The sequence below is a fragment of the Bos taurus genome, chromosome X (genome assembly GCF_002263795.3).
Source record: "Bos taurus isolate L1 Dominette 01449 registration number 42190680 breed Hereford chromosome X, ARS-UCD2.0, whole genome shotgun sequence".
NCBI classification, from domain to species: Eukaryota; Metazoa; Chordata; class Mammalia; order Artiodactyla; family Bovidae; genus Bos; species Bos taurus.
Genome location: NC_037357.1, coordinates 14,646,047 through 14,670,745, shown reverse-complemented (window position 1 = coordinate 14,670,745; position 24,699 = coordinate 14,646,047). Strand labels below are relative to the sequence as shown.

At 40.4% G+C, this 24,699-nt stretch overlaps 1 protein-coding gene across 14 annotated transcripts in view; it reads left to right on the top strand.

The window, feature by feature from the left end:
* The window catches only part of ENOX2 (ecto-NOX disulfide-thiol exchanger 2), a 288,002-nt gene that overhangs the window by 229,813 nt on the left and 33,490 nt on the right, over nucleotides 1-24,699 (top strand). For all 14 annotated transcript variants that reach the window (XM_059883750.1, XM_024988841.2, XM_024988840.2 and 11 more), the window contains 5 exons: nucleotides 253-459; nucleotides 7,226-7,459; nucleotides 9,843-10,055; nucleotides 11,809-11,915; nucleotides 19,146-19,260. In XM_059883750.1, the coding sequence (XP_059739733.1) occupies nucleotides 253-459; nucleotides 7,226-7,459; nucleotides 9,843-10,055; nucleotides 11,809-11,915; nucleotides 19,146-19,260 (876 nt within the window). The remainder of the gene's footprint in view (nucleotides 1-252; nucleotides 460-7,225; nucleotides 7,460-9,842; nucleotides 10,056-11,808; nucleotides 11,916-19,145; nucleotides 19,261-24,699) is intronic.

Genomic DNA, 24,699 nt, shown 5'->3' with positions numbered 1-24,699 from the left:
TATATATATATATATATATATATATATATATATATATCATAGTCACCAAATCATTGAATAACATAAATCTCAGGTTCATGCAACCAATTTGCTATGAAACCGAGATGAGCATCTTAGAGGCCACATGCTTCTGGGACTCGAAAGCAAAAGTGTGATGGGGACAGTAGGGTTATCTCTGGGACTTGTTAAGTTTCTAAGAGGTCTGTCCCAAGCAAACATTTTAATTTCAAATGCTTTTGCACTTACACTTAGATCTTCCACCTCCTGCAACCCGAGAACGACCACCAGGATGCAAAACAGTATTTGTGGGCGGCCTGCCTGAAAATGGGACAGAGCAGATCATCGTGGAGGTATTTGAGCAGTGTGGAGAGATCATTGCTATTCGGAAGAGCAAAAAAAATTTCTGTCACATTCGCTTTGCTGAGGAGTACATGGTGGATAAAGCCCTTTATCTTTCTGGTAGGTGTTTAGTCATGAGGACTGTGCCCACCAGGTATGACACAGAGACTGGGGATCAGTGTGTTTGCATCTGTGGCAGCTAAAGTGAAAAAGTGCAAGTGACAGTTGCTCAGTCGTGCCCAGCTCTTTGCGACTCCATGGACTATCCAGGCCAGAATACTGGAGTGGGTAGCCTTTTGCTTCTCCAGGGGATCTTCCCAACTCAGGGATCGAACCCAGGTGATTGGGCTTAATGGCAACCCCTACCTTCATAGATGAAAAATGTATGTTACAGCCCAGTATGTTCCTTTAAAGTTCCCATGTAGTGCCAGTTGCCATGTTCAGTCACTTCAGTCAGGTCCAACTTTTTAGGACCCCATGGACTATAGCCCACCAGACTCCTCTGTCCATGGGATTTCTCCAGGCAAGAATACTGGAGTGGGTAACCATGCCATCCTCCAGGGGATCTTCCCAACCTGGGGATTGAATCCCCATCTCCTGTGTCTCCTGCATTGCAGGTAGATTCTTTATCACTGAGCCACTGGAGAAGCCCCAGTTGCCATGGGATAACTCCAAAACTCCTTACTTGTAACATTAAAGGCCTTGATTATCTGTTTTTCCTGTCACCATTAACTCCTAATCCTTCCTTTCCATACTATGTCCTAACCACACACTAAACTAATTCTAGTTCCCAGAATGGTGTTTTTTGCCTTTTCCTCTGACTAGAATTACATTTCCCACCCCACCCACCATACATACATCTTCATAGTCCAGAGCTCCAGCTCAATCACAACCTCTTCTGGAAAGCCTTCCCTGACCTCTCTCCCCACTCTGCAACAGGCTGGTTTGGGCACCCCTTCCTCAGAGCTTCCCCCACACCTGGTTCTTCCTCCTGACAGACACCTGTAATACCACATGAGAACTTTCTCTCTCCACTTCTGTCTCCTGCAACAAAGCATGAACTCCTTAGGGGAAAGACTATGTCTTCCATAACTTTAAAACCCCAGCATCTAGCACATAACCCTGGTACCAAAGTAGATGTTCAACAGTAACTATGGAAGTCAGCTAGTTATCAAATATTAATTGGCTGATAGAATGCTAGATGGCCGAGGAGATGGCAAAGACCGAGGCACATCTTGCCATCAAGAATATTACACTCTGAAGATGGCAAAATATGATACATATAAACAAAACATATCAGGTACCAATAAATGCTAAGAAGAAGATAAAAACAGCTAACACACCTGGGGTTGCTAGGAAAACAAGCATTCTCTGACATTTGAATTGAGATTTGAACAATATGAAGGAGATTGCCATGCAAACACCTGTGGGAAGAACGTTCCAAAATAAGGAAGAGCAAGTCAAAGACCCTGAGATGAAAATGGACTTGGTGTGTATAAGCAGAGGAGAGAAGGTAAGCATGATTGGAGCCCATTAAATGAAGGAGAAGCAGCGACAGGAAATGAAGTCTGAGAGGTAAACACAAGAAAACTGTGTTGGGCCTTTAATCTTTACCAGCATACCTCATTTTATCACACTTTGTATTATTGTGCTTTGCAGATACTGTGTTTTTTACAAATTGAAGTTTTGTGGTAACCCTGCATTGAGCAAGTCTGTCAAAGCCATTTTCCCAACAGCATTTGGTCATTTCGTGTCTCTGTGTTACATTTTTGTAATTCTTGGAAAATTTAAAACTTTTTCATTATTTGTTTTGATAATCTGTAATCTTTGATATTATTATTGTCATTGTTTTTGGGTGCCACATATAAGATGTACCCCAGTAAGATGGCGATCCTAACTCATAAATGTGTGGGTTCTGACTGGTTGTTCTCCAATCTCTCTCCCTCTCCTTGGGCCTCCCTATTTCCTGAGATACAACAATATTGAAATTAGACCAGTTAATAACCCTACAATGGCCTCTATGTGTTCAAGTGAAAGGAAGAGTCTCTCACTTTAAATCAAAAGTTAGAAGTGATTAAGCTTAGTGAGGAACGCATGTTGAAAACTCGGATAGGTGAAAAGCTAAACTTCTCATCCCAAACAGTTAGCCAAGTTGTGTATGAAAGGTAAAGTTCTTAAAGGAAATTGAAAGTACTATGTCAGTGAACACACAAGTGATAAGAAAGTGAAACAGATTTGTTGCTGATATGAAGAGTTTTGTCTGGATAGATCAGACCAGCCGTGACATTCCCTTAAGCCAACGCCTAGCCCAGAGCAAGGTCCTAATTCTCTTCAATCCTGTGGAGGCTGAGAGAAGTGAGGAAGCTGTAGAAGAAAAACTTGAAGCCAGCAGAAGTTGATTCATAAGGTTTAAAGAAAGGAGCCATCTCCATCACATAAAACTGCACAGAGAAGCAGCAAGGGCTGATGTACAAGCTACAGCAAGTTATCCAGAAGATCGAGCAAAAATCATTAATGAAGGTGACTACAGTAAGCGACAGATTTTCAATGGAGATGAAACAGCCATCTATTGGAAGAAGATGACATGTAGGAATTTCACAGCTAGAGAGGAGAGCTCAATGCCTGTGTTCAAAGCTTCAGAGGACAGACTGGCTCTCTTGTTATGGGCTAATTCAGCTGGCAACTTTCAAGTGAAGCAAATTCTCATTTACCATTCTGAAACTCCTAGGTCCCTTAAGAATTATGCTAATTCTACTCTTCCTGTGCTCTATAAATGGAACAACAAAGCCTAGATGACAGCACGTCTGTTTAGCAACATGGTTTACTGAATAGTTTAAGCCCACTACTCAGACTGACTGGTCAGAGAAAAAGAAAAGATTCCTTTCAAAATGTTACTGCTCATTGACAGTGCATCTGGTCATGCAAGAGCTCTGATGGCTGTTAATGTTTTCATGCCTGCTAACACAGCAGCCATTCTCTGTAGCCCATGGATCAGAGTCATTTCAGTTTTCCAGTGTTATTATTTAAGAAATACAATGAATAAGGTTATAGCTACCATAGATAGTGATTCCTCTGATGGATCTGGGAACAGTCAATTGAAAACCTTCTAGAAAAGACTCACCATTCTAGATGCCATTAAGAACATTTGTGATGGGAAGAGGTCAAATACCAACATTCCCAGGAGTTGGGAAGAAGTTGATTCTAACCCTCAAGGATGACTCTAAGGGGCTCAAGACCTTGGTGGAAGAAGTAACTGCAGATGTGGTGGAAATAGCAAGAGAACTAGAATTAGAACTGGAGCCTGAAGATGTGACTGAATTACTCTAATCTTAATGATAAAACTGTAATGGGTGAGGAGTTGCTTCTTAGAGATGTGCACAGAAAGTGGTTTCATGACATAGAATCTACTCCTGGTAAAGATGCTATGGAGACTGTTGAAATGACAACAGAAGATTTAGAATATTACACAAACTTAGTTGTTTAAACCAGCGGCAGGGTTTGAGAGGATTGGCTCCAACTTTGAAAGAAGTTCTACTGTGAGTAAAATTCTATCAGACAGCACTGCATGCTACTGAGAATGGATGAAGCAAACGTCATTATTGTTTTAAATTTTAAGAAACTGCCACAGCCACGTCAACCTTCAGAAACCACCACCTTGGTCAGTCAGCAGCCATCAACGTCAAGGCGAGACCCTCCACCAGCAAAAAAATTACAACTCACAGAAGGCTCAGATGATGGCTGGCATTTTTTAGCAATAAAGTATTGTAATTAGGTTATTTACATTTTTAGGCATAATACTATTGCACACTTCTTAGACTATAGTGCAGTGTAAGCATAACTTCTATAGGCACTGGGAAATCAAAAATTATGTATCACTCACTTTATTGTAATGTTCACTTCATGGTGGTAGCCTGGAACTGAATCTAAAATATCTCCAAGGTATGCCTGTAGTAAAGTTTATTATTCTGGGTACAACAGGAAGCCATTGAGGGATTTTTAAGGATAGAGTGACATGATCCGGTATACATTTTAGAAATATCACTTCTAAAGTGATAGATTGATGTAAAGGATGGACTGAAGGGTATGGAGAATGCTGGTGACTGGTGGTTAGGTAGCTAACTATAGTATCAGTCTAATCCAGAACTGATAGTGGCTTATATACTGTGGTAGTTGGAGTGGAGATAGTAAGAACTAGTCTGCATAAAGTCACTTGTTTCTGGTGAGGAGACTGAGGTGATTGGAACTGGAAGCTCCAATACTTTGGTCACCTGATGTGAAGAGCCAACTCATTGGAAAAGATCCTGATGCTAGCAAAGATTGAAGGCAAGAAGAGAAGGGTGTGACAGAGGATAAGATGGCTGGATAGCATCACCGACTCAGTGGACATGAATCTGAGCAAACTCTAGGAGATAGTGAAGGACAGGGTAGCCTGGTGGGCTGTAGTCCATGGGGTGGCAAAGAGTTGGACATAACTGAGCAACTGAACAACAACTCTTAAATATTATAAAATGAAGCCCTTTGCTTTTTAGGGTGGTTTCAAGATAAAGTTTCATGGTCAATCTTTTACTTAACTTGAATTATTATTCATTATGGGGCAGTGGACAGATAAAACTGAAGGCAGAAGATGAAGTAATTGGAAAGGGCATAGAACCATTAACTACTTCCTTGCCTAAGGGTTAACAGTTTGGAAGAATTGGGTCCAAGTGCTACAGAATCTTCATTCATGTAACAGGCACTTGTTGGACGTCTCTTTGTGTAAGCTATTGTGCTAAATGTTGTGCAGGATAGAAAACAGGTAAAACCTAGTTCTTCCCCTGAATGAATCTAAGGTTAGCATGAAGTCTTACATTCATTTATCAAAGAATCATTGAGCACCAGTTAGTATCTAACTGCTCCTGCTAAGTTGCTTCAGTCGTGTCCAACTCTGTGTGACCCCATGGACTGCAGCATACCAGGCTCCTCCGTCCATGGGATTTTCCAGGCAAGAGTACTGGAGTAGGGTGCCATTGCCTTCTCCGACCTATTGCAATAGGCCAAAGAAAAAGTAATGAGTGTTGGAAAAAGTAGGCTGGTAACACAGGAGAAGTGAGGAGGCAGATGTAGAATGCTCTTTTTACATTTGCTAAGTGCTGTAAAATCCAACTCCTGGAGATTTAACAGCACTTAGCAATGATAACAGAGCATTCCACAATAGACTATTTTAATAAGAACTTAAAGGTCTTGAAAAGCCCTGAACAGTTGTACATAAAAGACGACATGCTGCTCAGGAGGCATCCATCTAAACACTGAAATCAGCTCTCTGGTAACAGCCACCTGGAAACATTCTGATGGCTGCCAAAGGAAAGAAGATTGCAATCACCGATGTGAAAACAACTAATTTTTCCCTTTAAATTTGAACCTGCTCCTTGAAAGTTTAAAAGTGCTAGAAAATGCCTGAATTGGATGGCTGTTCTCCCACATCGTAAAAGAAAGAAATTTAAACAAACAAAAATCCCTTAGAAAAGGGGCTGGAGCGTTCCCCTCTGTCTCCAGGCAATACGCTGGGGAAATCGCAGTAATCACTTCATTTGGTTCTTGTCTCTTAGTGATCTCTGTCTTCAATACCTAATGTCCAGAGTCTTAAAAACCATTGTTTCATATATTTTGTCCATATTTTTAGTGGTTTAAGGCAGGAGTTACTCTGCAAGCTTGTGCTGAGAATGAAATGAGATAAATGTGTGTGGAAGCACCTAGCTAAGCTTTTGAAACTTAAAAGGCTAATAAAAACAGTAATTTAAAAAAGTTTTTTTTGTTGAGAGATTTAACTTGGGTGCTAAAGCTGCGACCAAAAATGGAGGTGGGGACTTGAATCCTGGTTTTATGAATCCCAGTCCCATACCAGTATACTATAAGCATGCACGTGCTAAGTTGCTTCAGTCGTGTCTGACTCTTTGTGACCCTATGGTCTGTAGCTCTCCAGGGTTGTCTGTCCATGGGATTTCCCAGGCAAGAATACTAGAGTGGGTTGCCATTTTCTCCTCCAGAGGGTCTTCCTGACCCAGGGATCGAACCCCGGTCTCCTGCATTGCAGGCAGATTCTTTACTGCTGAGCCACCAGGGAAGCCCAGTATAAACACACTACCTCTTTTTTTGGGTAAGGATTCCAAATTATATGTCGGCTGGATAATATACCACTTTCCATCATTTCTATTCTGCACCCTCCCACCCCACTCCCTCAAATGGTTATGAATCACCAACTATGTCTAGGAAACAATATGGGGGATTGAAATGTCAACCTGATACATTGAAATTTTATCAAGTTTTTTTGGTGGTATGACTGACACTGTTGAAGTTATCCAAAGACAGTAGAGTTTGAAGCCAGCTTTTTCATTCTTCCCAGCCCATGGTGCCATATAAGGCTTATTCTTGATACTGTTACCCACAGAGCCTCCCTCTGTCACAAGTAAAGTGGCAGATGGAGCAATCTTGGACTATATTATATTTTATGTGGCTTCCCAGGTGGCTCAGTGGGTAAAGAATCTGCCTGCAATGCAGAAGACCCGGGTTCGATCCCTGGGTTGGGAAGAGCCTGGAGGTGAGTATGGCAACCCACTCCAGTATTCTTGCCTGGGAAATCTCATGGACAGAGGAACCTGGCGGGTTACAGTCAATAGACTCGCAAAGAGACACGACTGAGCACAGACGCCAACTATGAAATAATAAACTTTTATCAGAGACAGAGAGTATAATCCAAGCGGGTAGTGTTCCCCTTGTAGTACTGGGGAGAGAATTTGGAGTTATGTGGCCAACTGAAACCACTGCGATTGCATTTGAAGGACGCAACTTGGAAAGCCACTCACTCACTGGGCTGCTCTTGTGCTCCTCTCTCTCCCTCTTGTGCACTTAGGTTACCGCATTCGCCTGGGCTCTAGCACTGACAAAAAAGACACAGGCCGGCTTCACGTTGATTTTGCACAGGCTCGAGATGATCTGTATGAGTGGGAATGCAAACAACGGATGCTAGCAAGAGAGGAACGCCACCGCAGAAGGATGGAAGAGGAAAGGTTGCGCCCACCATCCCCACCTCCAGTGGTCCACTATTCTGACCATGAATGCAGCATTGTTGCTGAAAAACTAAAAGGTAAGTGAAACATTTGAGCTTGGTGATTAGCTCTCTTCTTTGGAGAAATTTAATAAATGTCTTTGTATTGTTGGCAGTTATCCTCGAATTTCCCACTGACAGATTCTAGGCATTTCTTGTGTTGAAGCCTTGCAGATAGAGAGGTGTACCCAGTAATTCAAGAGCCAAAGAATCTGTCCCTCCCACTTGTGTCTCTGATCCTTCACTGTTTCAAGTGATGTTACTTTTTCTCTCCATACATCAGGTGATTAGGAAGAAACAGGTTTTTCCCACTTTTCCACATCAGAGAATTTTAGCTGTGATCCATGACTGGAGACCTGTAAGCACCCCCACCCCCTTTCCTTGTGGATAGCAAGTTAGCTTTGAATTCTAAATCAGAATAAATCAAGATGGTAGAACTTGTCGTGACCTCAGGAAACTCTGGTAAAATTCCATTTTATAGATGAAAATTGGAGGGCCATGCATCTAAGGACAGTGTATGTCCTTAGATTACCCTGGTGGCACAGAGGTTAAAGTGTCTGCTTGCAATGTGGGAGACCTGGGTTCAATCTCTGGGTCGGGAAGATCCCCTGGAAAAGGAAATAACAACCCACTCCAGTATTCTTGCTTGGAGAATCCCATGGACGGAGGAGCTTGGTAGACTACAGTTTGTGGGTCGCAAAGAGTCGGACACAACTGAGCGACTTCACTTTTACTTTCACTTTAGCTACCACCAAATAAAAGAATTTCTTGAATCACAAAATGGTCAATTTATTTCACACAGTAACTATAGAGACTTTTAGACATTGGTAAATCAAACTGCTTTCCCTTTAGTTTTGATTCCTGTTCCCTTTGCTTGACTCTCAGAGCCATTTCGCTAATTTAATCTTAATTGCCCTGCCTAGTCTCTTGTGTTAGCTCAAATCCAGTTTTTTCATATGGTTGATTTTATTGGATGAGGGCTAGTGTCCCATCGATCTTACTGATGACACCAGCACTGCTCTAACAGTATAAATTTTCCCTGATTCTTGTGCTCTAGGCTTAGCAAGATGCTGTTAATTCCACTTTGCAAATAGGTCTCATTCACAAAATTTGTTTGCACCATTTAGCCTAAGGGCTCCACACATTACAGAAATCCTTTGTTTGGATTGATTTGTCTTCCTGTAAGAGAAAAGCAGAAAACAGAGTCAAAAGTAGAGGCACAGAAGTAATGGGTTGGTTAGAAAAGCTGGAAAGGCTGAAAGCAGACACCAGGTCCAAGATTTACCTACTTCCATAAGACCAAACAGCTCACTTTGAACTTTTCTTAACAAAATGAATTTGCTCGTTGTATGGACCTCATGCAAAAAGTGAGCATTGATGCATCAAGTATATGCCAATTATTTTTTAAAAACTGAGCATCAACATAAAGACCAGTACATAAGTAAGGAAATGAAAAGCTGCTCTAATGGTAAGGCTGACTTCCCATTACATATCTGCACTAAAAAATGCAAGTGGCAAGAAGTTCACATTATGGTAAGAGATGGTTCCTCTGGATATAAGGGTTCCTGGACAGGAGCTATGTAGAGTCCTACAGTGGGCTTTCAATGGGATGCTAATGGACTCTCCTTATCGGGAGCCTTTAACAGCAGAATGTGTAAGTGGTATGTCAGAAAGCTGAATCAGAGGCTTTGGAAGAGCAGTGCTACTATTTTAACATCAGAGAGTGACTCTTAACTAGCTGTAGAAATCCACTTGGACGTATCCTCAGGCAAGAGAAACAGGATATGGAGAAATGTTGAAATAGAACAAATTACATCAAAATAGATTGTGACTGGGACTGAGTGGAAGGCCTGGGGCTGAGGATTGGATGCAGGAGTGATGTTAAAAAAGGTCAGACATAAGTGTTTATACCTAAAGAATAGCCATTTAACTCTTTCTTAAGCCTCCATCCAATGGATTCCATGGATCCAGGATAAAGTTACCATCAAATTCAAGTTAAACTCAAGACTCAAGTTTTCTTATTGCTTCTTAAAAAATAAGATTGTTGGAATTCTGAAGTTCTCTCACCACTAATTTATACAGTACACACATGCATACAGAGGCATTAAAAACTGCAATATGTGAAAACTATATCAATGAAGAAATCTTTGTTTAAGGAAAGAAGAGACACTCTTGTTCTGAAAACTCTTCATAGACTAACTACAACCAATCTTACTAGTTTTGGAATCTTTCATTCTGTCAGTATATCCGCCTGCTGGCTGCCTGTGTGTTCACGCACGTGTATGCATGGCTCCTTGCCCTCAGCGACTCATTTTACAACTGTCACCAAAAAGCCATGGTGGCCTCCTTGCCAGTGTGTTGGGAAAATAGATGGAGATTTGGTTACATTCGATGTCTCTAAAAATCAATCCTCTTTTTCCAGATGATTCCAAATTCTCAGAAGCTGTGCAGACCTTGCTCACCTGGATTGAGCGAGGAGAGGTAAACCGTCGCAGTGCCAATAACTTCTACTCCATGATCCAGTCGGCCAACAGCCACGTCCGTCGCCTGGTGAACGAGAAAGCTGCCCATGAGAAAGACATGGAGGAAGCAAAGGAGAAGTTCAAGCAGGCCCTTTCTGGGATTCTCATTCAATGTGAGTGGAAGTCATAGTTCTACTGGAAGGATGAGAGGGCACTTCTCTTAGGCACTGCTCTCTCTAGACAGGAACCAGGCCTTGAGAGCCATCCTGTGTCAAGAAGCCCTGCCCTCTTCATCACTGCCTTGTGCTCTCCTTATATTGCCAAATGCCCAAGCTCCAGTTTCACAGGAATCATATGTCCACTTCCCATGTTCATTTTCTCTGGAGTATCTACTTCAGCTCCTTAGAAACACTGATACTTAGACAATAGGCTTGTGCTTTTACTTTCCCTGGTTCTCAAAGTAAGTTACAAGCAGCCTCAGGCTCCAGTGGAAAACTCAGAATTTCACTGCTGAAGTTAGGATGTAGCATCAGGATTTGTAAGCTTCTTAGCTTCAGATTTGCCTCATTATTATTGTGTAATATGCTTTTCAGGTACTCCATTTTAGGGATAAATTGTAATTATACTTTCTGAGGTAATTGAATAAAAGCCAAATTTGCTACTTCTACCTTTTATCTTTAGTTTCCTTTGACATTTCCTTTACTGATGTCAGGACATCCTGGGAAGCCACTGAAATAGCCATTTTCAAAAATTAGTACCACACCAAACCCATCTAAGGTCTCTTAAATGAGACAGGGCAGAAAAACTCTCAAATAATGGTTTTAGTTCCCCATATTATAAAACTATGCACTCTTCTCTTTTGACTGAGAAGCTGTATTCACATTAGGAATGAGGGTACGGTTTTATGACTTTGGTTTTAAACAATCATGGCCTAGTCTTCTCATATTTGACTTCCCATACTTGACTTACACATAAACAGGATTAAGGAGGAGTTGTTTCATTTTTCATTTTTATTCTGAAAGTCCTATGGTCATAGAATCTGGGAGGAGAAAGCATATGTTTTTTAGACTTCAGAATAAATGGGAAAAGAGAGTAGCAAGCCTCATGGGAATGTAAGTCCTTAAATCATTAGTAAACAAGCTAACAATAGGGCTGCAAAGAAAGAAATAATACCTCTGAATTTTCTTACTGTGAACACCCAGCCAGGCAGAGGATCTTGTCCTTCTCTTTTCCCAGAAAAATAGTCATGACTGTTTTCCCTCTCTTGAACCAATTGCAATAAAGCCCTGGAATATTTGTACACATTTCCTCATTTGACATTTTAAGCGACCCTGAAAAATATTTTGTAGGACTGCACTTACACAGTATTCTTACATAATACTTGTATTTCTCCAGCCAACAAGCCTATCTAAGTAGACTTAAAATAGGTCCCATCCACTTTAGGTTTTGATTTGTTGCTTCTGGTTAGACATACCTCAGAATAGTAAGAGGATAGAGTCCGTTGAAATGCAGCATTCAGGCTCATTCTGAAGGGCTAGTTTATGAAAGAAACCAATGGTCACAAGGAGTTGGTATAGTTCACTGCTTGCTCTCATGCTGTACTGGGTCAGTAGCGCTAAACCACATTCACCATGACTCCTGCCTGAATGAATACACACTGCCTGTATTAAAGCTTTATTCACCCTTTCACCCCAAATCTTCTAGAGTTCTACTGATGTATACTGATATCTTTGCCTTTGAGTCCTCTTTAAACTCATGGTACCCCAACACACGTAGCCTTTTTTTTTTTTTTTCTTAAGCACAACTCTAGTCAAGTAGTGTCGTAGGAGACACACCAAGCTGATGCTTCTCTTATTTCTTTTCTCCTCGCTTTTGCCATCCCTGGGTGATACTCTGGCTGATTCAACTGTTGATCTGACGCTGCAGTTGAGCAGATAGTAGCCGTCTACCATTCCGCCTCCAAACAAAAGGCTTGGGACCACTTCACAAAAGCCCAGCGTAAAAACATCAGCGTTTGGTGCAAACAAGCTGAGGTTAGTAACTTTTTACTCTGGTAGCCCCTCAGGGGGACAGTTTCTTTCTTTAACAAGTTATTGATTTGGAGTTTAGCTAGAATTAAATAGTGCCAAGCTCCCCTGGCCACAACAAGCCCCTAATGAAATACCGAGACAAGTTCTGTAGCCTGTCGCTGTGTCCTGACCGCCTGCTGCCAAAAGGTAATAAATGTGCACGTGTTGTCTTGAATGCATTCTTCTGGATGGAAACCTTAGTAGTGAAAATGTAGCTGCAATAATTAAAAGTTTACTTCTCTAAGCTAGCTAGTCTTGGGTACAACAATAATTACTGACCTGTGTGTCTAGTGGTAGTGATATTAGGGCTGTCTTACATTTATTAGAGCATCTTGACAATTAAAGCTAAAAGCTGCCTGGTGGTACATTGGAGCACTGAAATTTCTGAGCTTCTTTTATCAAACCTGCTCAGCCATCATTATAGGTGGCAGCTTTAAAGGTAACAGAGGACTCTGATTTCAAATTAAGATGGACACACACCTCTCTGCTTGTGCTCAAGTGACACGACTTGTGCTCAGTCGTGTCCAACTCTTTGTGACCCCATGAATCGCAGCACGGCAGGCCTCCCTGTCCATCACCATCTCCTGGAGTTCGCTCAAACTCACGTCCATCGAGTTGGTGATGCCATCCAGCCATCTCATCCTCTGTCGTCCGCTTCTCCTCCTGCCCCCAATCCCTCCCAGCATCAGAGTCTTTTCCAATGAGTCAACTCTTCCCGTGAGGTGGCCAAAGTACTGGAGTTTCAGCTTTAGCATCAGTCCTTCCAAAGAAATCCCAGGGCTAGAGTCATACAAATCCAGAAAGTTTGTAATTGTATAAAAAATGATAATTAGGGTCAAAAAAGGAAGTGATTGTCTTACTGTAGCACAAAATGGTTTTAGAATGCTAGAGCTACCTCATGTTGTGGAGCCCAACAAACAAAATTCAACATTTCAATTCAAATGTGTACTGAACACATTCTCTGTCTCAGGTAGTATGACAGGCAAAGCAGAATAAGGTGGTCTTTGTCCTCAGTGAGCTAAAAAGTTTTTAAAAAGTGATCAAGGGGAGGGTTGGAGTTTAGCACCTAAATTTCAAGTAGCCAAAATCTTTGGTTGAAATAATTCATAAAAATAAAAATTGAGAGAAAAATGCTCAGTATGTCTTCCCGTTGCAGAAAAGCCATACTAGTCTCTACCTTCCCTTCGAAACACATACCTGCGTATCCTTTTTAGGGGTTGGAACAGGCTGTCTGAAGTGCCCCGCCCATTACAGAAAACCCTACCCTATACACTATTTCCTTTTTCATAGGAGTGGCGCCTCTTGTTGGAGCACTGACTCACCTAGCCCACAACCCTTTCGTAAGCAAATTTGCAAAAATGGTCTCCATTAATACTATTCATCAAGGCTCTCTGTAGTTATAGCAAGCCCACATATCTGGTGGCTATATGCATGCATGCATGTGCAGTCTCTCAGTCATGTCTGACTCTTTGTGACCCCATGAACCATAGCCCGCCAGGCTCCTCTGTCCATGGAATTTTCCAGATAAGAATATTGGAGTGGGTTGCCATTTCCTTCTCCAGGGGATCTTCCTGACTAAGGGATTGAACCCTCATCTCTTATGTTTCCTGCATTGGCAGGCAGAATCTTTACCACTGAACCACCTGGGAAGCCCCTGGTGGCCATATGCTTGAGTTTAGTTACCTCTTCAATAAACTGAGCTATGCTAGTGAGCTGGCCACTTCTCTGGGGCTGTGGAGAGCTGAGAGTTACACACCCTGTCACCTAGTATTGCAGCAGAGCTTGCTTAACACAGTGATAAGGACACGGCCGGCATGACTTACTACATGTTTGGTGACGTGCCTTGTAGACTTTGTAAAAACCTAGAAAAATGCTTCCTGCCTGTTGGATTGGACTAAATTAAGGTCTACCTTGAATACTGCAATCTTTATAAGTAAAACTACTGACAGTGGAACATAGCTCATGGCCTTGCTCTAGCATTGTATTCCCTAAACCTAAAAGATTTCTTCTGCTTTATATTGGTGCCTTTTTAAATCATGGCATTAAATTTGTTTTCACCTCTGTGTACTTTCACTTGATGACAGGCAATGCTGAGGACTAGAAGTCAGTATCCTGTAGAAAGTGACAGAACTGTCCTCTTAAATCAGGGCTGCCTCTTATAACCCCACAGAGAATCAGAGCATCTCAGTGACTTAATCAACTAAACTGGCTTTTTCTTGATGTAGGCATCAAAGCTACAACTCCTAAGCTAGGGGTTTCATCAAGGTAGAAGAGTCTGAACCTTTTCTACCAGTTGCCTTGGGGAATAAACCAGCGGGTGACCTCCTCATGTCACAGAGTGCCTGTTCTTTGTCTCATTGTCATCCTCCTTCCAGCAGCCAACACTGTCTCACTCTAGTGAGAGAAGGTACAGAGTAAGAAGAAAAAGTCCCCACTTTCAGGGAGCTAAGGCACTCACTCTGGCAGCATCTACCAGGCAGACTAGTTTGATAATGAGTCTTTTTCATTGGTTTACTTTCCTGATTTATGTGTGTGAGGCTTCTGCTGATATAATTTGAAAAGGTAATAAAATAAGAGAAGGCTGAAGTCCCTCCCCTTAATAAAAGTTAGCATCTTCAGTGACTTTACTGACAGTTCTGAGTGTTGTGGGAACCCTTTTTCTATGAAATCATTGAAAACCTGTGTATTTCTCTTACTGAGATCTTGGCCTACATTACAAGTTGGGTGGTATTAATATATAAGAAGCTAGAGCCATAGTGGTAGGCACTGGAAGATACTCCCTTGCATTCTCCCTGATGTGAGATTTTATATCACTGGACCAGAGAAAAGGGACATGGTGATTACATACTATTAATAGCATCCTCGTGAAGTGAAATACTGTGATTGCTAAAATCATTCCAAACTCTGAAGACCTGGTTGCAGATAAATGTTCAAGTCATCTGCATACCCTCGTTTTAGGACCCGTTTGCACTAACACTAGCTTTTGCTTTCAGCTATCAAACCACATACCAACAAAATTTGGATCAACCAAATTTGTATTTCCATTATGTAGCATACAATAGACATTGATTAAGAGCCTGTGTTTGTGCTTTGGTTGATTGGCTTGAACGATATCTCAGAATCAAATTTCTACATATGCATAGGAGTTATCTCCCTCTCATCTGCCCTTTTGCCACTACTATTAATGTTCAAAGTCTGGGTAAGTACAATTTTGTAATGCAATTCATAAGGAACTTTGCTTTTCTTATAGTTACATTCCTGTCAAAAAACATGAGTAAGATGAATTTAAGTCCACATAAATTTCTTAGAAACTATATAGTTAGATAATTAATGTTCACTGATTTATGATTTGCCTACTTTATGATAAATCAAAAATGTCAGTTGGTACCAAGATGATTCTTTTCATGCATTTTCCTCTGTCTAGGGTTTTTGTTTTATTCTATGTTGAAAATGCTTTGTCCTCCGTTGTGGAGCAGTATGTGAATATCTAAGCTCCACAAAAAGTTGCCACATGGAGAAGGAAATGGCAACCCACTCCAGGATTCTTGCCTGGAAAATTCCATGGACAGAGGAGCCTGGTGGGCTACAGTCCATGGGGTCACAAAGAGTTGGCCACAGTTGAGCGACTGAGCACAGAATAGACTCAAAAGCATCATAATGCATTTTGAAAAGTCACTAACAGTTCACTGTTTAAATAAAAATATCGCAGGTGTACTATGGGCAACAAAGTGGTGTAAAAACCTTAGGAGGGCTGTCTTACCTTTTTTGATGTACTCTATCAGTGATGTGACCCAGTCGATTTCATTTACAAATTTTGTAAATTTCATTTACAAATGAAAATTTCTGGAAAATGTTTTTGCATGCCATTGCCACTCATTTGTGCTTCCCTGGTGGCTCAGATGGTAAAGAATCTGCCTGCAATGCAGGAAACCTGGATTTGATACCCTGGGTAGGGAAGATCCCCTGGAGAAGGGAATGGTGAACCACTCCAGTATTCTTGCCTGGAGAATTCCATGGACAGAGGAGCCTGGTGGGCTACAATCCATGGTGTCTCAAAGAGTCGGGCATGACTGAGCAACTTTCACTCACTAGAAGAAGTGTAAATTCCTTGGATTGGCCACTCATTTGGCTTCAGTGATCCAACAGTCAGGATGGGAAAAGGGGCAAATCTAAGAGACAGCTATTTCTCTTGCTGCCTACACTTCAGTGACTCAAAGTCCTCCTGCTGCCTGCTCCTGTGTCCACACTAGGTAGAGTGCCTTCCTTAGGTAAATGCCACCCTTCAGTTCTTCACTCTGAAGGTATTCGTTAGGGCTTGATTCCAAAAGTAGAGCTTTTTTGATCTATCAGAGAATATAGAAAATAGGCATCTTAGATATCAAGTGCTTTAATGGTAAGGTTTTCAAAGTATTAAAATCTCATTTACTTTACTTACAGGTGGTGTCATTTACTGAATGCTGTCCCTATGTTTACTGTCGTCTGGTGCCCTATAACTGCTATTGTTCTCTTTGCTTATTTATATTTATAGAAAAGTAATGATATGGGCCTTAGTTTCTGTGTAGCTAAGAAGGATTGGCTAGTGGTTAGAGGGTGGTACGCTTCACCACTTTGCCTGTCTGGCTGAATATCTATCTGAGAGCAAGCTTCTCCTTAGTTTTTCTTCCCCTTTCATTATCAGCTTAAGGAACTGGTAATTCTTGTTTTTGAAGTATTTTGAGGCATTGAGGTAAAATTTGCCCTTAGGTCCATTATTTTTCTAGGGATTTTTTGAAGTTGGGAAAGATCTCTAGATAAGCTGTATCACTTAGTTATTGAACAGTTTATACTTCTAAGAAGAGATTACACTTTCTTGCCCAGCTGTAAGCAGAAAAGATGCTTTGCAGATGCTGAGCAGCTGCAGGGCATGTTTTAGCTATCAGTTAGGTCTTCCAGCCCTGGGACATTGCCCTAGAAAGAGTACAATTTAGTCTTCAGAGAAGCACAATAACTTCCCCAGAGTTAGACAACTTGTCTGTGAATTGAAAGTTAATCTCTGCTTATACCCTCTGACAGTCTACATTTTTGTTAGGCACCTAGGAGAGCCATGACTTTTCCTGATGAAGTAAGTTGTACAATATTCGAATTTGCCAGTGTCAAACCTCATTGTGATCACCTTTCCAGTAACAGCTCTTTGATAACTGAAATCCAGCCTCCTGAGATAGAATGAATTCTTAGAAATGAGCAATTCTGTTACTGTTCTCTGTGCAATGAGTTTGAATAAGACATAGTAAATCTCTCTCTTGACACAATCCTCTAAAGTTCATTTTTTCTCAAGCAAGTCATTATTTTCTTCTATTTTAAGTAATGCCCCTGCAGCACATGGAAGATCCTGTGTTAATATTTCTATTTTTTTCTGTTTTTTTTTTCCCATTACTTCTTAGCTATTAGTGATAATACTGAATAGCTCCTTTTTAATAGGTCCTTTTATTTATATTTAGTGTAAACTTACCTTGATATAGAAATGTTTTCCTGATAAAAGGAATGAAAAGGGAGAAAGGAGAATATTAGTTGAAGTAGTGATTAACTGTAGCATTAATTATTAAGAAATCCATTTGAAATATTTATAATCTCCCTAAATGGAGGCAATTTTCACCAGACAGCTTTGGACATTTCCTGTATTATGGCCCAACTGGGGCTAACCTAGGCAAAGATTTCTCAGCTTAGTGTAGAGGAGCCCCTGACAGGCATCAAGTGGCCTCTAAATGATTGCAAGCTGTTCAAAAATAGAGTTCTCACACATGAATTTTTTGAAAAAGTGACTTTTCCAATATTATCTCAATCATCCATTGTTATTCATACCGGATCTGTTTACATCCGGTAGCACGTCCCTTCAGCCTGAAGAACTTTCTTCAACTTTTCTTCTAGTGCAAGTCTTTGAGTGACAAATACATTTACATTTGTCTGAAAATATATTAAATGTCATCTCTAGTCTTTAAAAAATCTTTCTCTGAATGTAGAATTCTGAATAAATAGATATTTTTTATTTCTTCTTGCACTTTGCACTTTTAAGACTTGTTTCCCTAACTTCTGGCTTTTACTGTTTCTGAAAGAAAGTTCTTGCAGGTATGTCCATTAATTAAGGGTTTTACCTGCTGATTGTGAATATTTTGCTTTTAAGTCTTTGGATTCTCTTATATTCTTTTAAAGATTGTTGATTTTATTTTCTTTTGTTTTAGTGGTCAATTTACTTCATTGAATATAAACTAGAAATTGTCTGTCTTTGATGGCAACTCAAATCTCAGCTGAGTTTTTCGCCTTAGCTGTGTAGTTTGGAATCTGCTGTGTGCTTTCATGGTTCAGGGATCATGAAGAATTTGAACAGTTTTTATACACAGAATTCGGATTCCTCTCTCTTTGGCTGACTACTTTCTGGGATCCCATCCTTACTTTGCAGTGGCTGTCGAGTAGTGCCCTGAACTCTCTCTATTTTAGGATATAAAGCCTGTGGATTTTCTGTTTAAAAGTTAGCCACCCTGTGAGGTTCTAGCTGTAGTCTGCTCTCAAAGTACAAGTCCCTTTAAAACTGGAAGACCCACATCCTTCTTCCAAGAGTCAACTCTTCTTCAGAATGTACCTGCTTTTGTTCATCCTCTAGTGCCATCAAGTAGTTAGGGAATTGGTTTGGTTTTTTGTTGTTGTTATTATCCAGGGAAGGGTTGATCTGGTAGGAGTTCAGTCCTAACAGCTCATTTGTCACTCTAAACTACTAAACCTGCAAATGTTTGATTAAAAGTTGTGTTGAGTAAGAGTATAAGGGGAGAGGAAAGAGGATGGAAGGCAGTGAAATCAAAGGATTTGACATGGGAAGGTGAACATGGCAGAACCTTTAGGGAAAGTCCAGAAATCCATGTGAGTAAGAGATGGAAGGTGTTTTGCGGTCAACAGTACTGTCTAAAATGGGAGGGATACAAGAATCGTCTGCTGCTAGAGCTCTGGTTATAGAAGGAGAGCCTATGCAGGGCAGAGTGCACAAAGTTTGCTTTGTCTATTGAGACTGTCCTCAGCCTCAACATGCCCCTTTGCCTCTGCCTTAAGACCACTCTGAAGTGTTGTTACCCATTTAAAAAGACCCCACTTTCCCTTGTCCTTAATTCTGTTTATTTCCTCAACATTTTCAAGGCTTTCCCACCTAAAAAGCATGCCTTTTAACCTTAGGAAATTCGCAACATACATAATGATGAATTAATGGGAATCAGGCGAGAAGAAGAAATGGAGATGTCTGATGATGAAATAGAAGAAACAACAGAGACAAAAGAAACTGAAGAATCAGGTAAAGAAAATTCTGCTTTGCTTTATTTAACTAACACCTACTGAAAGGGATGATGCTTTAAAACAACTGGTAAGGTATGGGCACAAACCCATCAGACTGGAACCAGCTAAAAACAATCTGTGAGGCCATATAAGTACACACTGGCTGAATGTCAACTATGTGGCTACAGGACTTTTTGTAGTCTTAATTTACCCCAATTTTCCAGCATTAAAAGTAAACTTTTTATCCTAGGAGCACTGGGTATTTAGGCATCTTTGTTCTATATTTGACCTGGATTTATATGTTCTACAGTAGAAACCATAAGATGGTTTACATATAAATAGCTGAACTTTTAGGAAAAATAATTAGATATCTACATCACTTATACTTTACACCAAAATTAATAACAAATGGATTGAAGATTCAAATGACAAAATCTATATGTAGCAAAAGAAACTTTGGAAAATGTAGGAGTTGGTTATATAATTTGGGTTGAAGATCTCCAAAGATAGAAATCATAAAAGATATTTTTGATAAATGTATCTGCATAAAATTAAATATTTCTGTTTAAAACTCACAGAGTTAAAGAAACAATCTGCAAACTAAACAGAAATATCTATAATGTATGAGTCTGCCTATCCACTGCTTTCCATTGTGGTTACTTGGAGGCTTATCAGAAACCAAACAAGGGTCTACAAACAGCTGTCTGGGTAAAGGTTTTTGCTTTTACCTAATCTAGTCAGGCCCTCACTGCAAGGTGATGGCCATGGTATAAGTCCCCAGAGGAACTCAAATGGCAAACCCGGTGAACAGTATAGCAAGAGCACCCTTCAATTTCATAACAAACCGTCTTGGAGGGGGGATTGCTATGGGAGAAACTAAAATCTCAGCTAAAAGACCAGTGTCTTCAGGTAGACCATTCTAGATAATCTTAGCACTCTGTAGAAACAGTAGACAGGACACTGGACTAAAGTTAGAGCACAGGGAGTTCTAATCCCAGCTCTGCCTATCTTGACCTAGGAAGGACTTCTTCCTCAGTGAGCCTCAGCTTCCATGTTTATAAGAAATACATTATAAAAAACATCTTAATATAGATTTTGTAATGGTTAAGTGAATTCCTTCATTCCTTTATTAGCCATTACATTCCAAGAACTGTGCTAGACATTGGAGATATGGTAGTATACCGCCCCTACTATGTGTATGTCTGTGTGTCTGTGTGAGAGACAGAAAACAGATAGATTACAATGCAAATTAGAATTTATTGGTGTTTGCATATTGAAGTGAGCAGCTTTAGCCACTTGCGCGATCCCAGAATCTTCACTTGTTAGGAAAAAAAAATCAACATTCAGACTGTTTTTAAAGCATTCATTAGCTGTTACATCTGAATCTCCTTTATTTTTGCCATATGTTAGATCCCTAAACATATGAGTGTCCATGTATATTAAATAAACCCTTCACAATCAGTGGATAAGTAACATTTTCAGAACAGGGAACTAATAACTGCAAACACATACTATAAACTTATAGCCAGAATAAACTGAAAAATGTAATAATAATTGAACTATTCAAATGATCTAAGTGTTTAACTGAGATATTTTATAGCTGATTAATCTTTGACTTGTAGGATTGCCTCTACCTCAATGTGTGTAGTATTGTATACAGTGTTAATCCACTGTTACCCTGAAATGAATGCAGCCATAAGTTTGAGCATCCAATTGATAAATTGCTGAGTTTGAGGAGTTATTTGGGGAAGAGAGGGGTATATGGGAGATTCAGATTGAATGTACTTACTAGGGTTATATAATTGCATTTTGCTCTATATCTCTTTTGAGTTAAAAGCTGTATTGGCTACTGCACAGAATCTTATTCGTTTAGAGACTGGAAACTCCCTGACAGATCATCTTATAGCTATTTTCCTTCCTGTTCCACATGCCAGGATGCTGCTTTGTCAAATAAAGCTATCTACAATAGACTTAATGGAGCTTACCAAATAGCTTTTCTCCCAGAAGGTTTCAATTCATTTTAATTCAAGGACTTTTGTGCATTTTTCTTCCCCTCGATCGTATCTAATTTTGTTATCACATGTCTATAGTACTCAACTGCAGAAATCCTGCTCAGTAAGAGCCAATGAGCAGGGCCTCCATTTTTATCTCAATCAGCTGCATGTTTTAGTTATTGCTTGGCTCCAATTAAAAGCTTAAACAACTAGATCTCAAAGGCTTTTTTCCTCCCTCTCCATGCTACCAAACTTGAATTTCAGGAGCCTAGAGCACGCTTTTAGTTATATTTATTTCCCAATGAAAGTATGAGTCAAAGCTAGCAGTCTGTTACCTTTGCTTGAAGTGCCATGAAATTTCTATTCTGTGAGATTCTCTATGCTAGCTAACCTCTATTTGTGATTCAGAACTGGAAATATTCTTGCCATGGAAGAAAGGACTGCTGTGCTCAGAGCAATGTGTTGAAGAGGGAGAATCACATCAAAGCAAATCATAATAGTGTGAAACTATTTCATTCTATTGTTAGCCATGATGGAAAGTACATGTACTCAGTAAACATAATAGCTATTCCCTTTCAGAATGTATCTTCTGCTTTCTTCACTTAAACTGCTGGTTTTCAGATTTGGGGTGTGTGTGTGTGGGTGTGTATATATATATGTATATATATATATACACACCCACACATACATATATAAATCATTGGGCAACCTTTTAAAATTCAGACTTCTGGGCTGCAGAGTCTGATTCAATAGGTCTGTAATAGAGTTTGGGGAATCTAAATTTTATCAAGCATCCTGAATGATTTCTATGATCATGGTCCAGGAAGTTCATTCAGAAAACATTGACTTAGACTAATTCTCCATTGTTCTAGCCAAAGTTTTCTCTTCAGTTGGCATCCAATCTCCTTCCTTTTCTCCTCCTCCTGCTGCTGCTGCTGCTAAGTTGCTTCAGTCATGTCCAACTCTATGCGACCCCACAGACAGCCTCCTACCAGGCTCCTCTGTCCCTGGGATTCTCCAGGCAAGAACACTGGAGTGGGTTGCCATTTCCTTCTCCAATGCATGAAAGTGAAAAGTGAAAGTGAAGTCGCTCAGTCTTGTCCGACTCTTAGCAACCCTGTGGACTGCAGCCTACCAGGCTCCTCCATCCATCCCATTATTCTCACTTTAGGAGTTGATCATTTAATTAACAAGCATTATGTCATAAAAGCTGATAGGTATAAAGATGTAATATATGTAAATACACATAAAATGTAAGAAATACCACTTTGTGCTGACCTGGAAGATACTGATTAGAATGCAGCAAGGGCAAGAGATATTAGTGTGGGCCAGAGTAGTCGCCATCAGTGAAAATTGATTAAGGCCTTGAAAGTGAACAAGTTTGGATGAAAGGCAAAAAAAGTAAAAACGCATCTTGATGCAGAGAGGGAAAAGGCAAAGGAGTAGAGCTTAAAGAGGGAAATAAAGATGATATGTAATAAGGGTATAAACGATTGAGTGGGCAAGATGGGTCTAAACCATGGGGGACCATGAATGCCAAGCTTAGTATAGTAGGCAATGTCACTATAAGCATGTCTCTCAATCATGGCATTTGTATGATAAAACCAACATGAATTACATATTTTAGGAGATAATTTTGGATTGAGAAAGATAAGCCAGAGACTTTTATAGGAATTGAGATATAAAATGATAAAGATTGGGACTAGTGAAGGTAACAGGAACTGAGAAAATGGTAGAAGGAAAAAACAGAGAGTATGAGATTGAAGATGCCAAGAGTCATTTGGGGGGAAATAAACTAAAATCTTGGATGCCAGATTGGATGTAGATGATGAAGAAAGGAAAGAACTCAGAATGAGCCTAGGTTTTCTAACCTGGGAGAATAGAAGGTTGGTGACTGTATTAGTTCGCTAGAGCTGCTATAACAAGTACCACAAACCAAGTGGCGTAAACAACAGAAATTTATTGTCTCACATTTCTGGAGCCTATAAATCTGAGATAAAGGCTCTGGCAGGGTTGGTTTCTTCTGAGACCTCTGAGAAAAATCTGTTTCATACTTCTCCAGCTTCTGATGGTTTGCTGGCCATCTTCAGTATTCCTTGGCTTGAAGATGCATCAGCTCAATCTCTTCCTGTTCACATGGTATTTCCCCTGTGTATGTCTGTCTCTGTGCCTGAATTTCCTCTTTCCATAAAGACACCAGTCATATAAATCTATAAGCCTGACCTAATGACCTCATTTTAACTTGATTACTTCTGTAAAGATCCTGTTTCCAAATAAGGTCACATTCTGAGGGCTGCAACATATCTTTTTTAGGAGAAGAGATTCAATGCATAACAGCAGAACCGATAGAAATGGACTGATGGATGGGACTTCTTTGCAGAATATAATGAGATCAGCTTCAGATAGTAGGTTGTTGCCATGCTGTTCTCAGTCGCTAAGTCTTGTCCAATCCTTTTGTGACCCCACAGACTGTAGTCCACCAAGCTCCTCTGTCTGAGGGATTTTTCAGGCAAGAATACTGAAGTGGATTTCCAGGGGATCTTCCCAACCCAGGGATCTAACTCACGTCTCTTATGTCTCCTGCATTGCAGGTGGATTCTTTACTGCTGAGCCAGTACATAGTCATTGTTCAGTCACTAAGTAGTATCTAACTCTTTGCAACCCCATGGACTGCAGCACAGCTGGCTTCCCTGTCCTTCACCATCTCCCAGAGTTTGCTCAAACTCATGTCCATTGAGTTGGTGATTCCATCCAACCATCTCATCCTCTGTCACCCCCTTCTCCTCCCGCCTTCAATCTTTCCCAGCATCAGGGTCTTTTCAAGTGAGTCAGTTCTTTCCATCAGGTGGCCAAAGTACTAGAGCATCAGCATCAGTTCCCCATGGACTTCAGCCTGCCAGGTTCCTCTGTCTATGGAATTCTCCAGGCAAGAAGACAGGAGTGGGTTGCCATTCCCTTCTCCAGAGGTTCTTCCCGACCCAGGGATTGAACCCGAGTTTCCTGCATTTCAGGCAGATTCTTTACTGTCTGAGCCACCAGGGAAGCCCAGTAGGTAGTTAGAAAATAAACATAAATGATTTGTATACAAATCAGGGTTGAAAAAAGTAGAAGGAATAGAAGATAGTATTGATAGTACAAAGGTGTTGGCTGAAGTCTGGAGGATATAAATAAATGAATGTGAAAGACAAGTGGAAAGAAGAGCAAAGGACTGAATACAGAACTTTGAGGACTACCCACAGTAAGGAAGAAGTAAAGGAAGAGGAATTTGCAGAAGACTTAGAAAGAGAACAGTCTGAGAAGCTGGAAGAAAACTAGAAAAGCTTTGGATTATAGAAGCCACAAGAAGAATTTATAGAAGTAAGGAATAAATAACATTAGCAGATATTATGAAGAAGAAAGGGTAACACTGTTGAGCAAGAGCTATTTTAGTAGAGTGATAGAGGTAGGGGCCAGAACATATGACA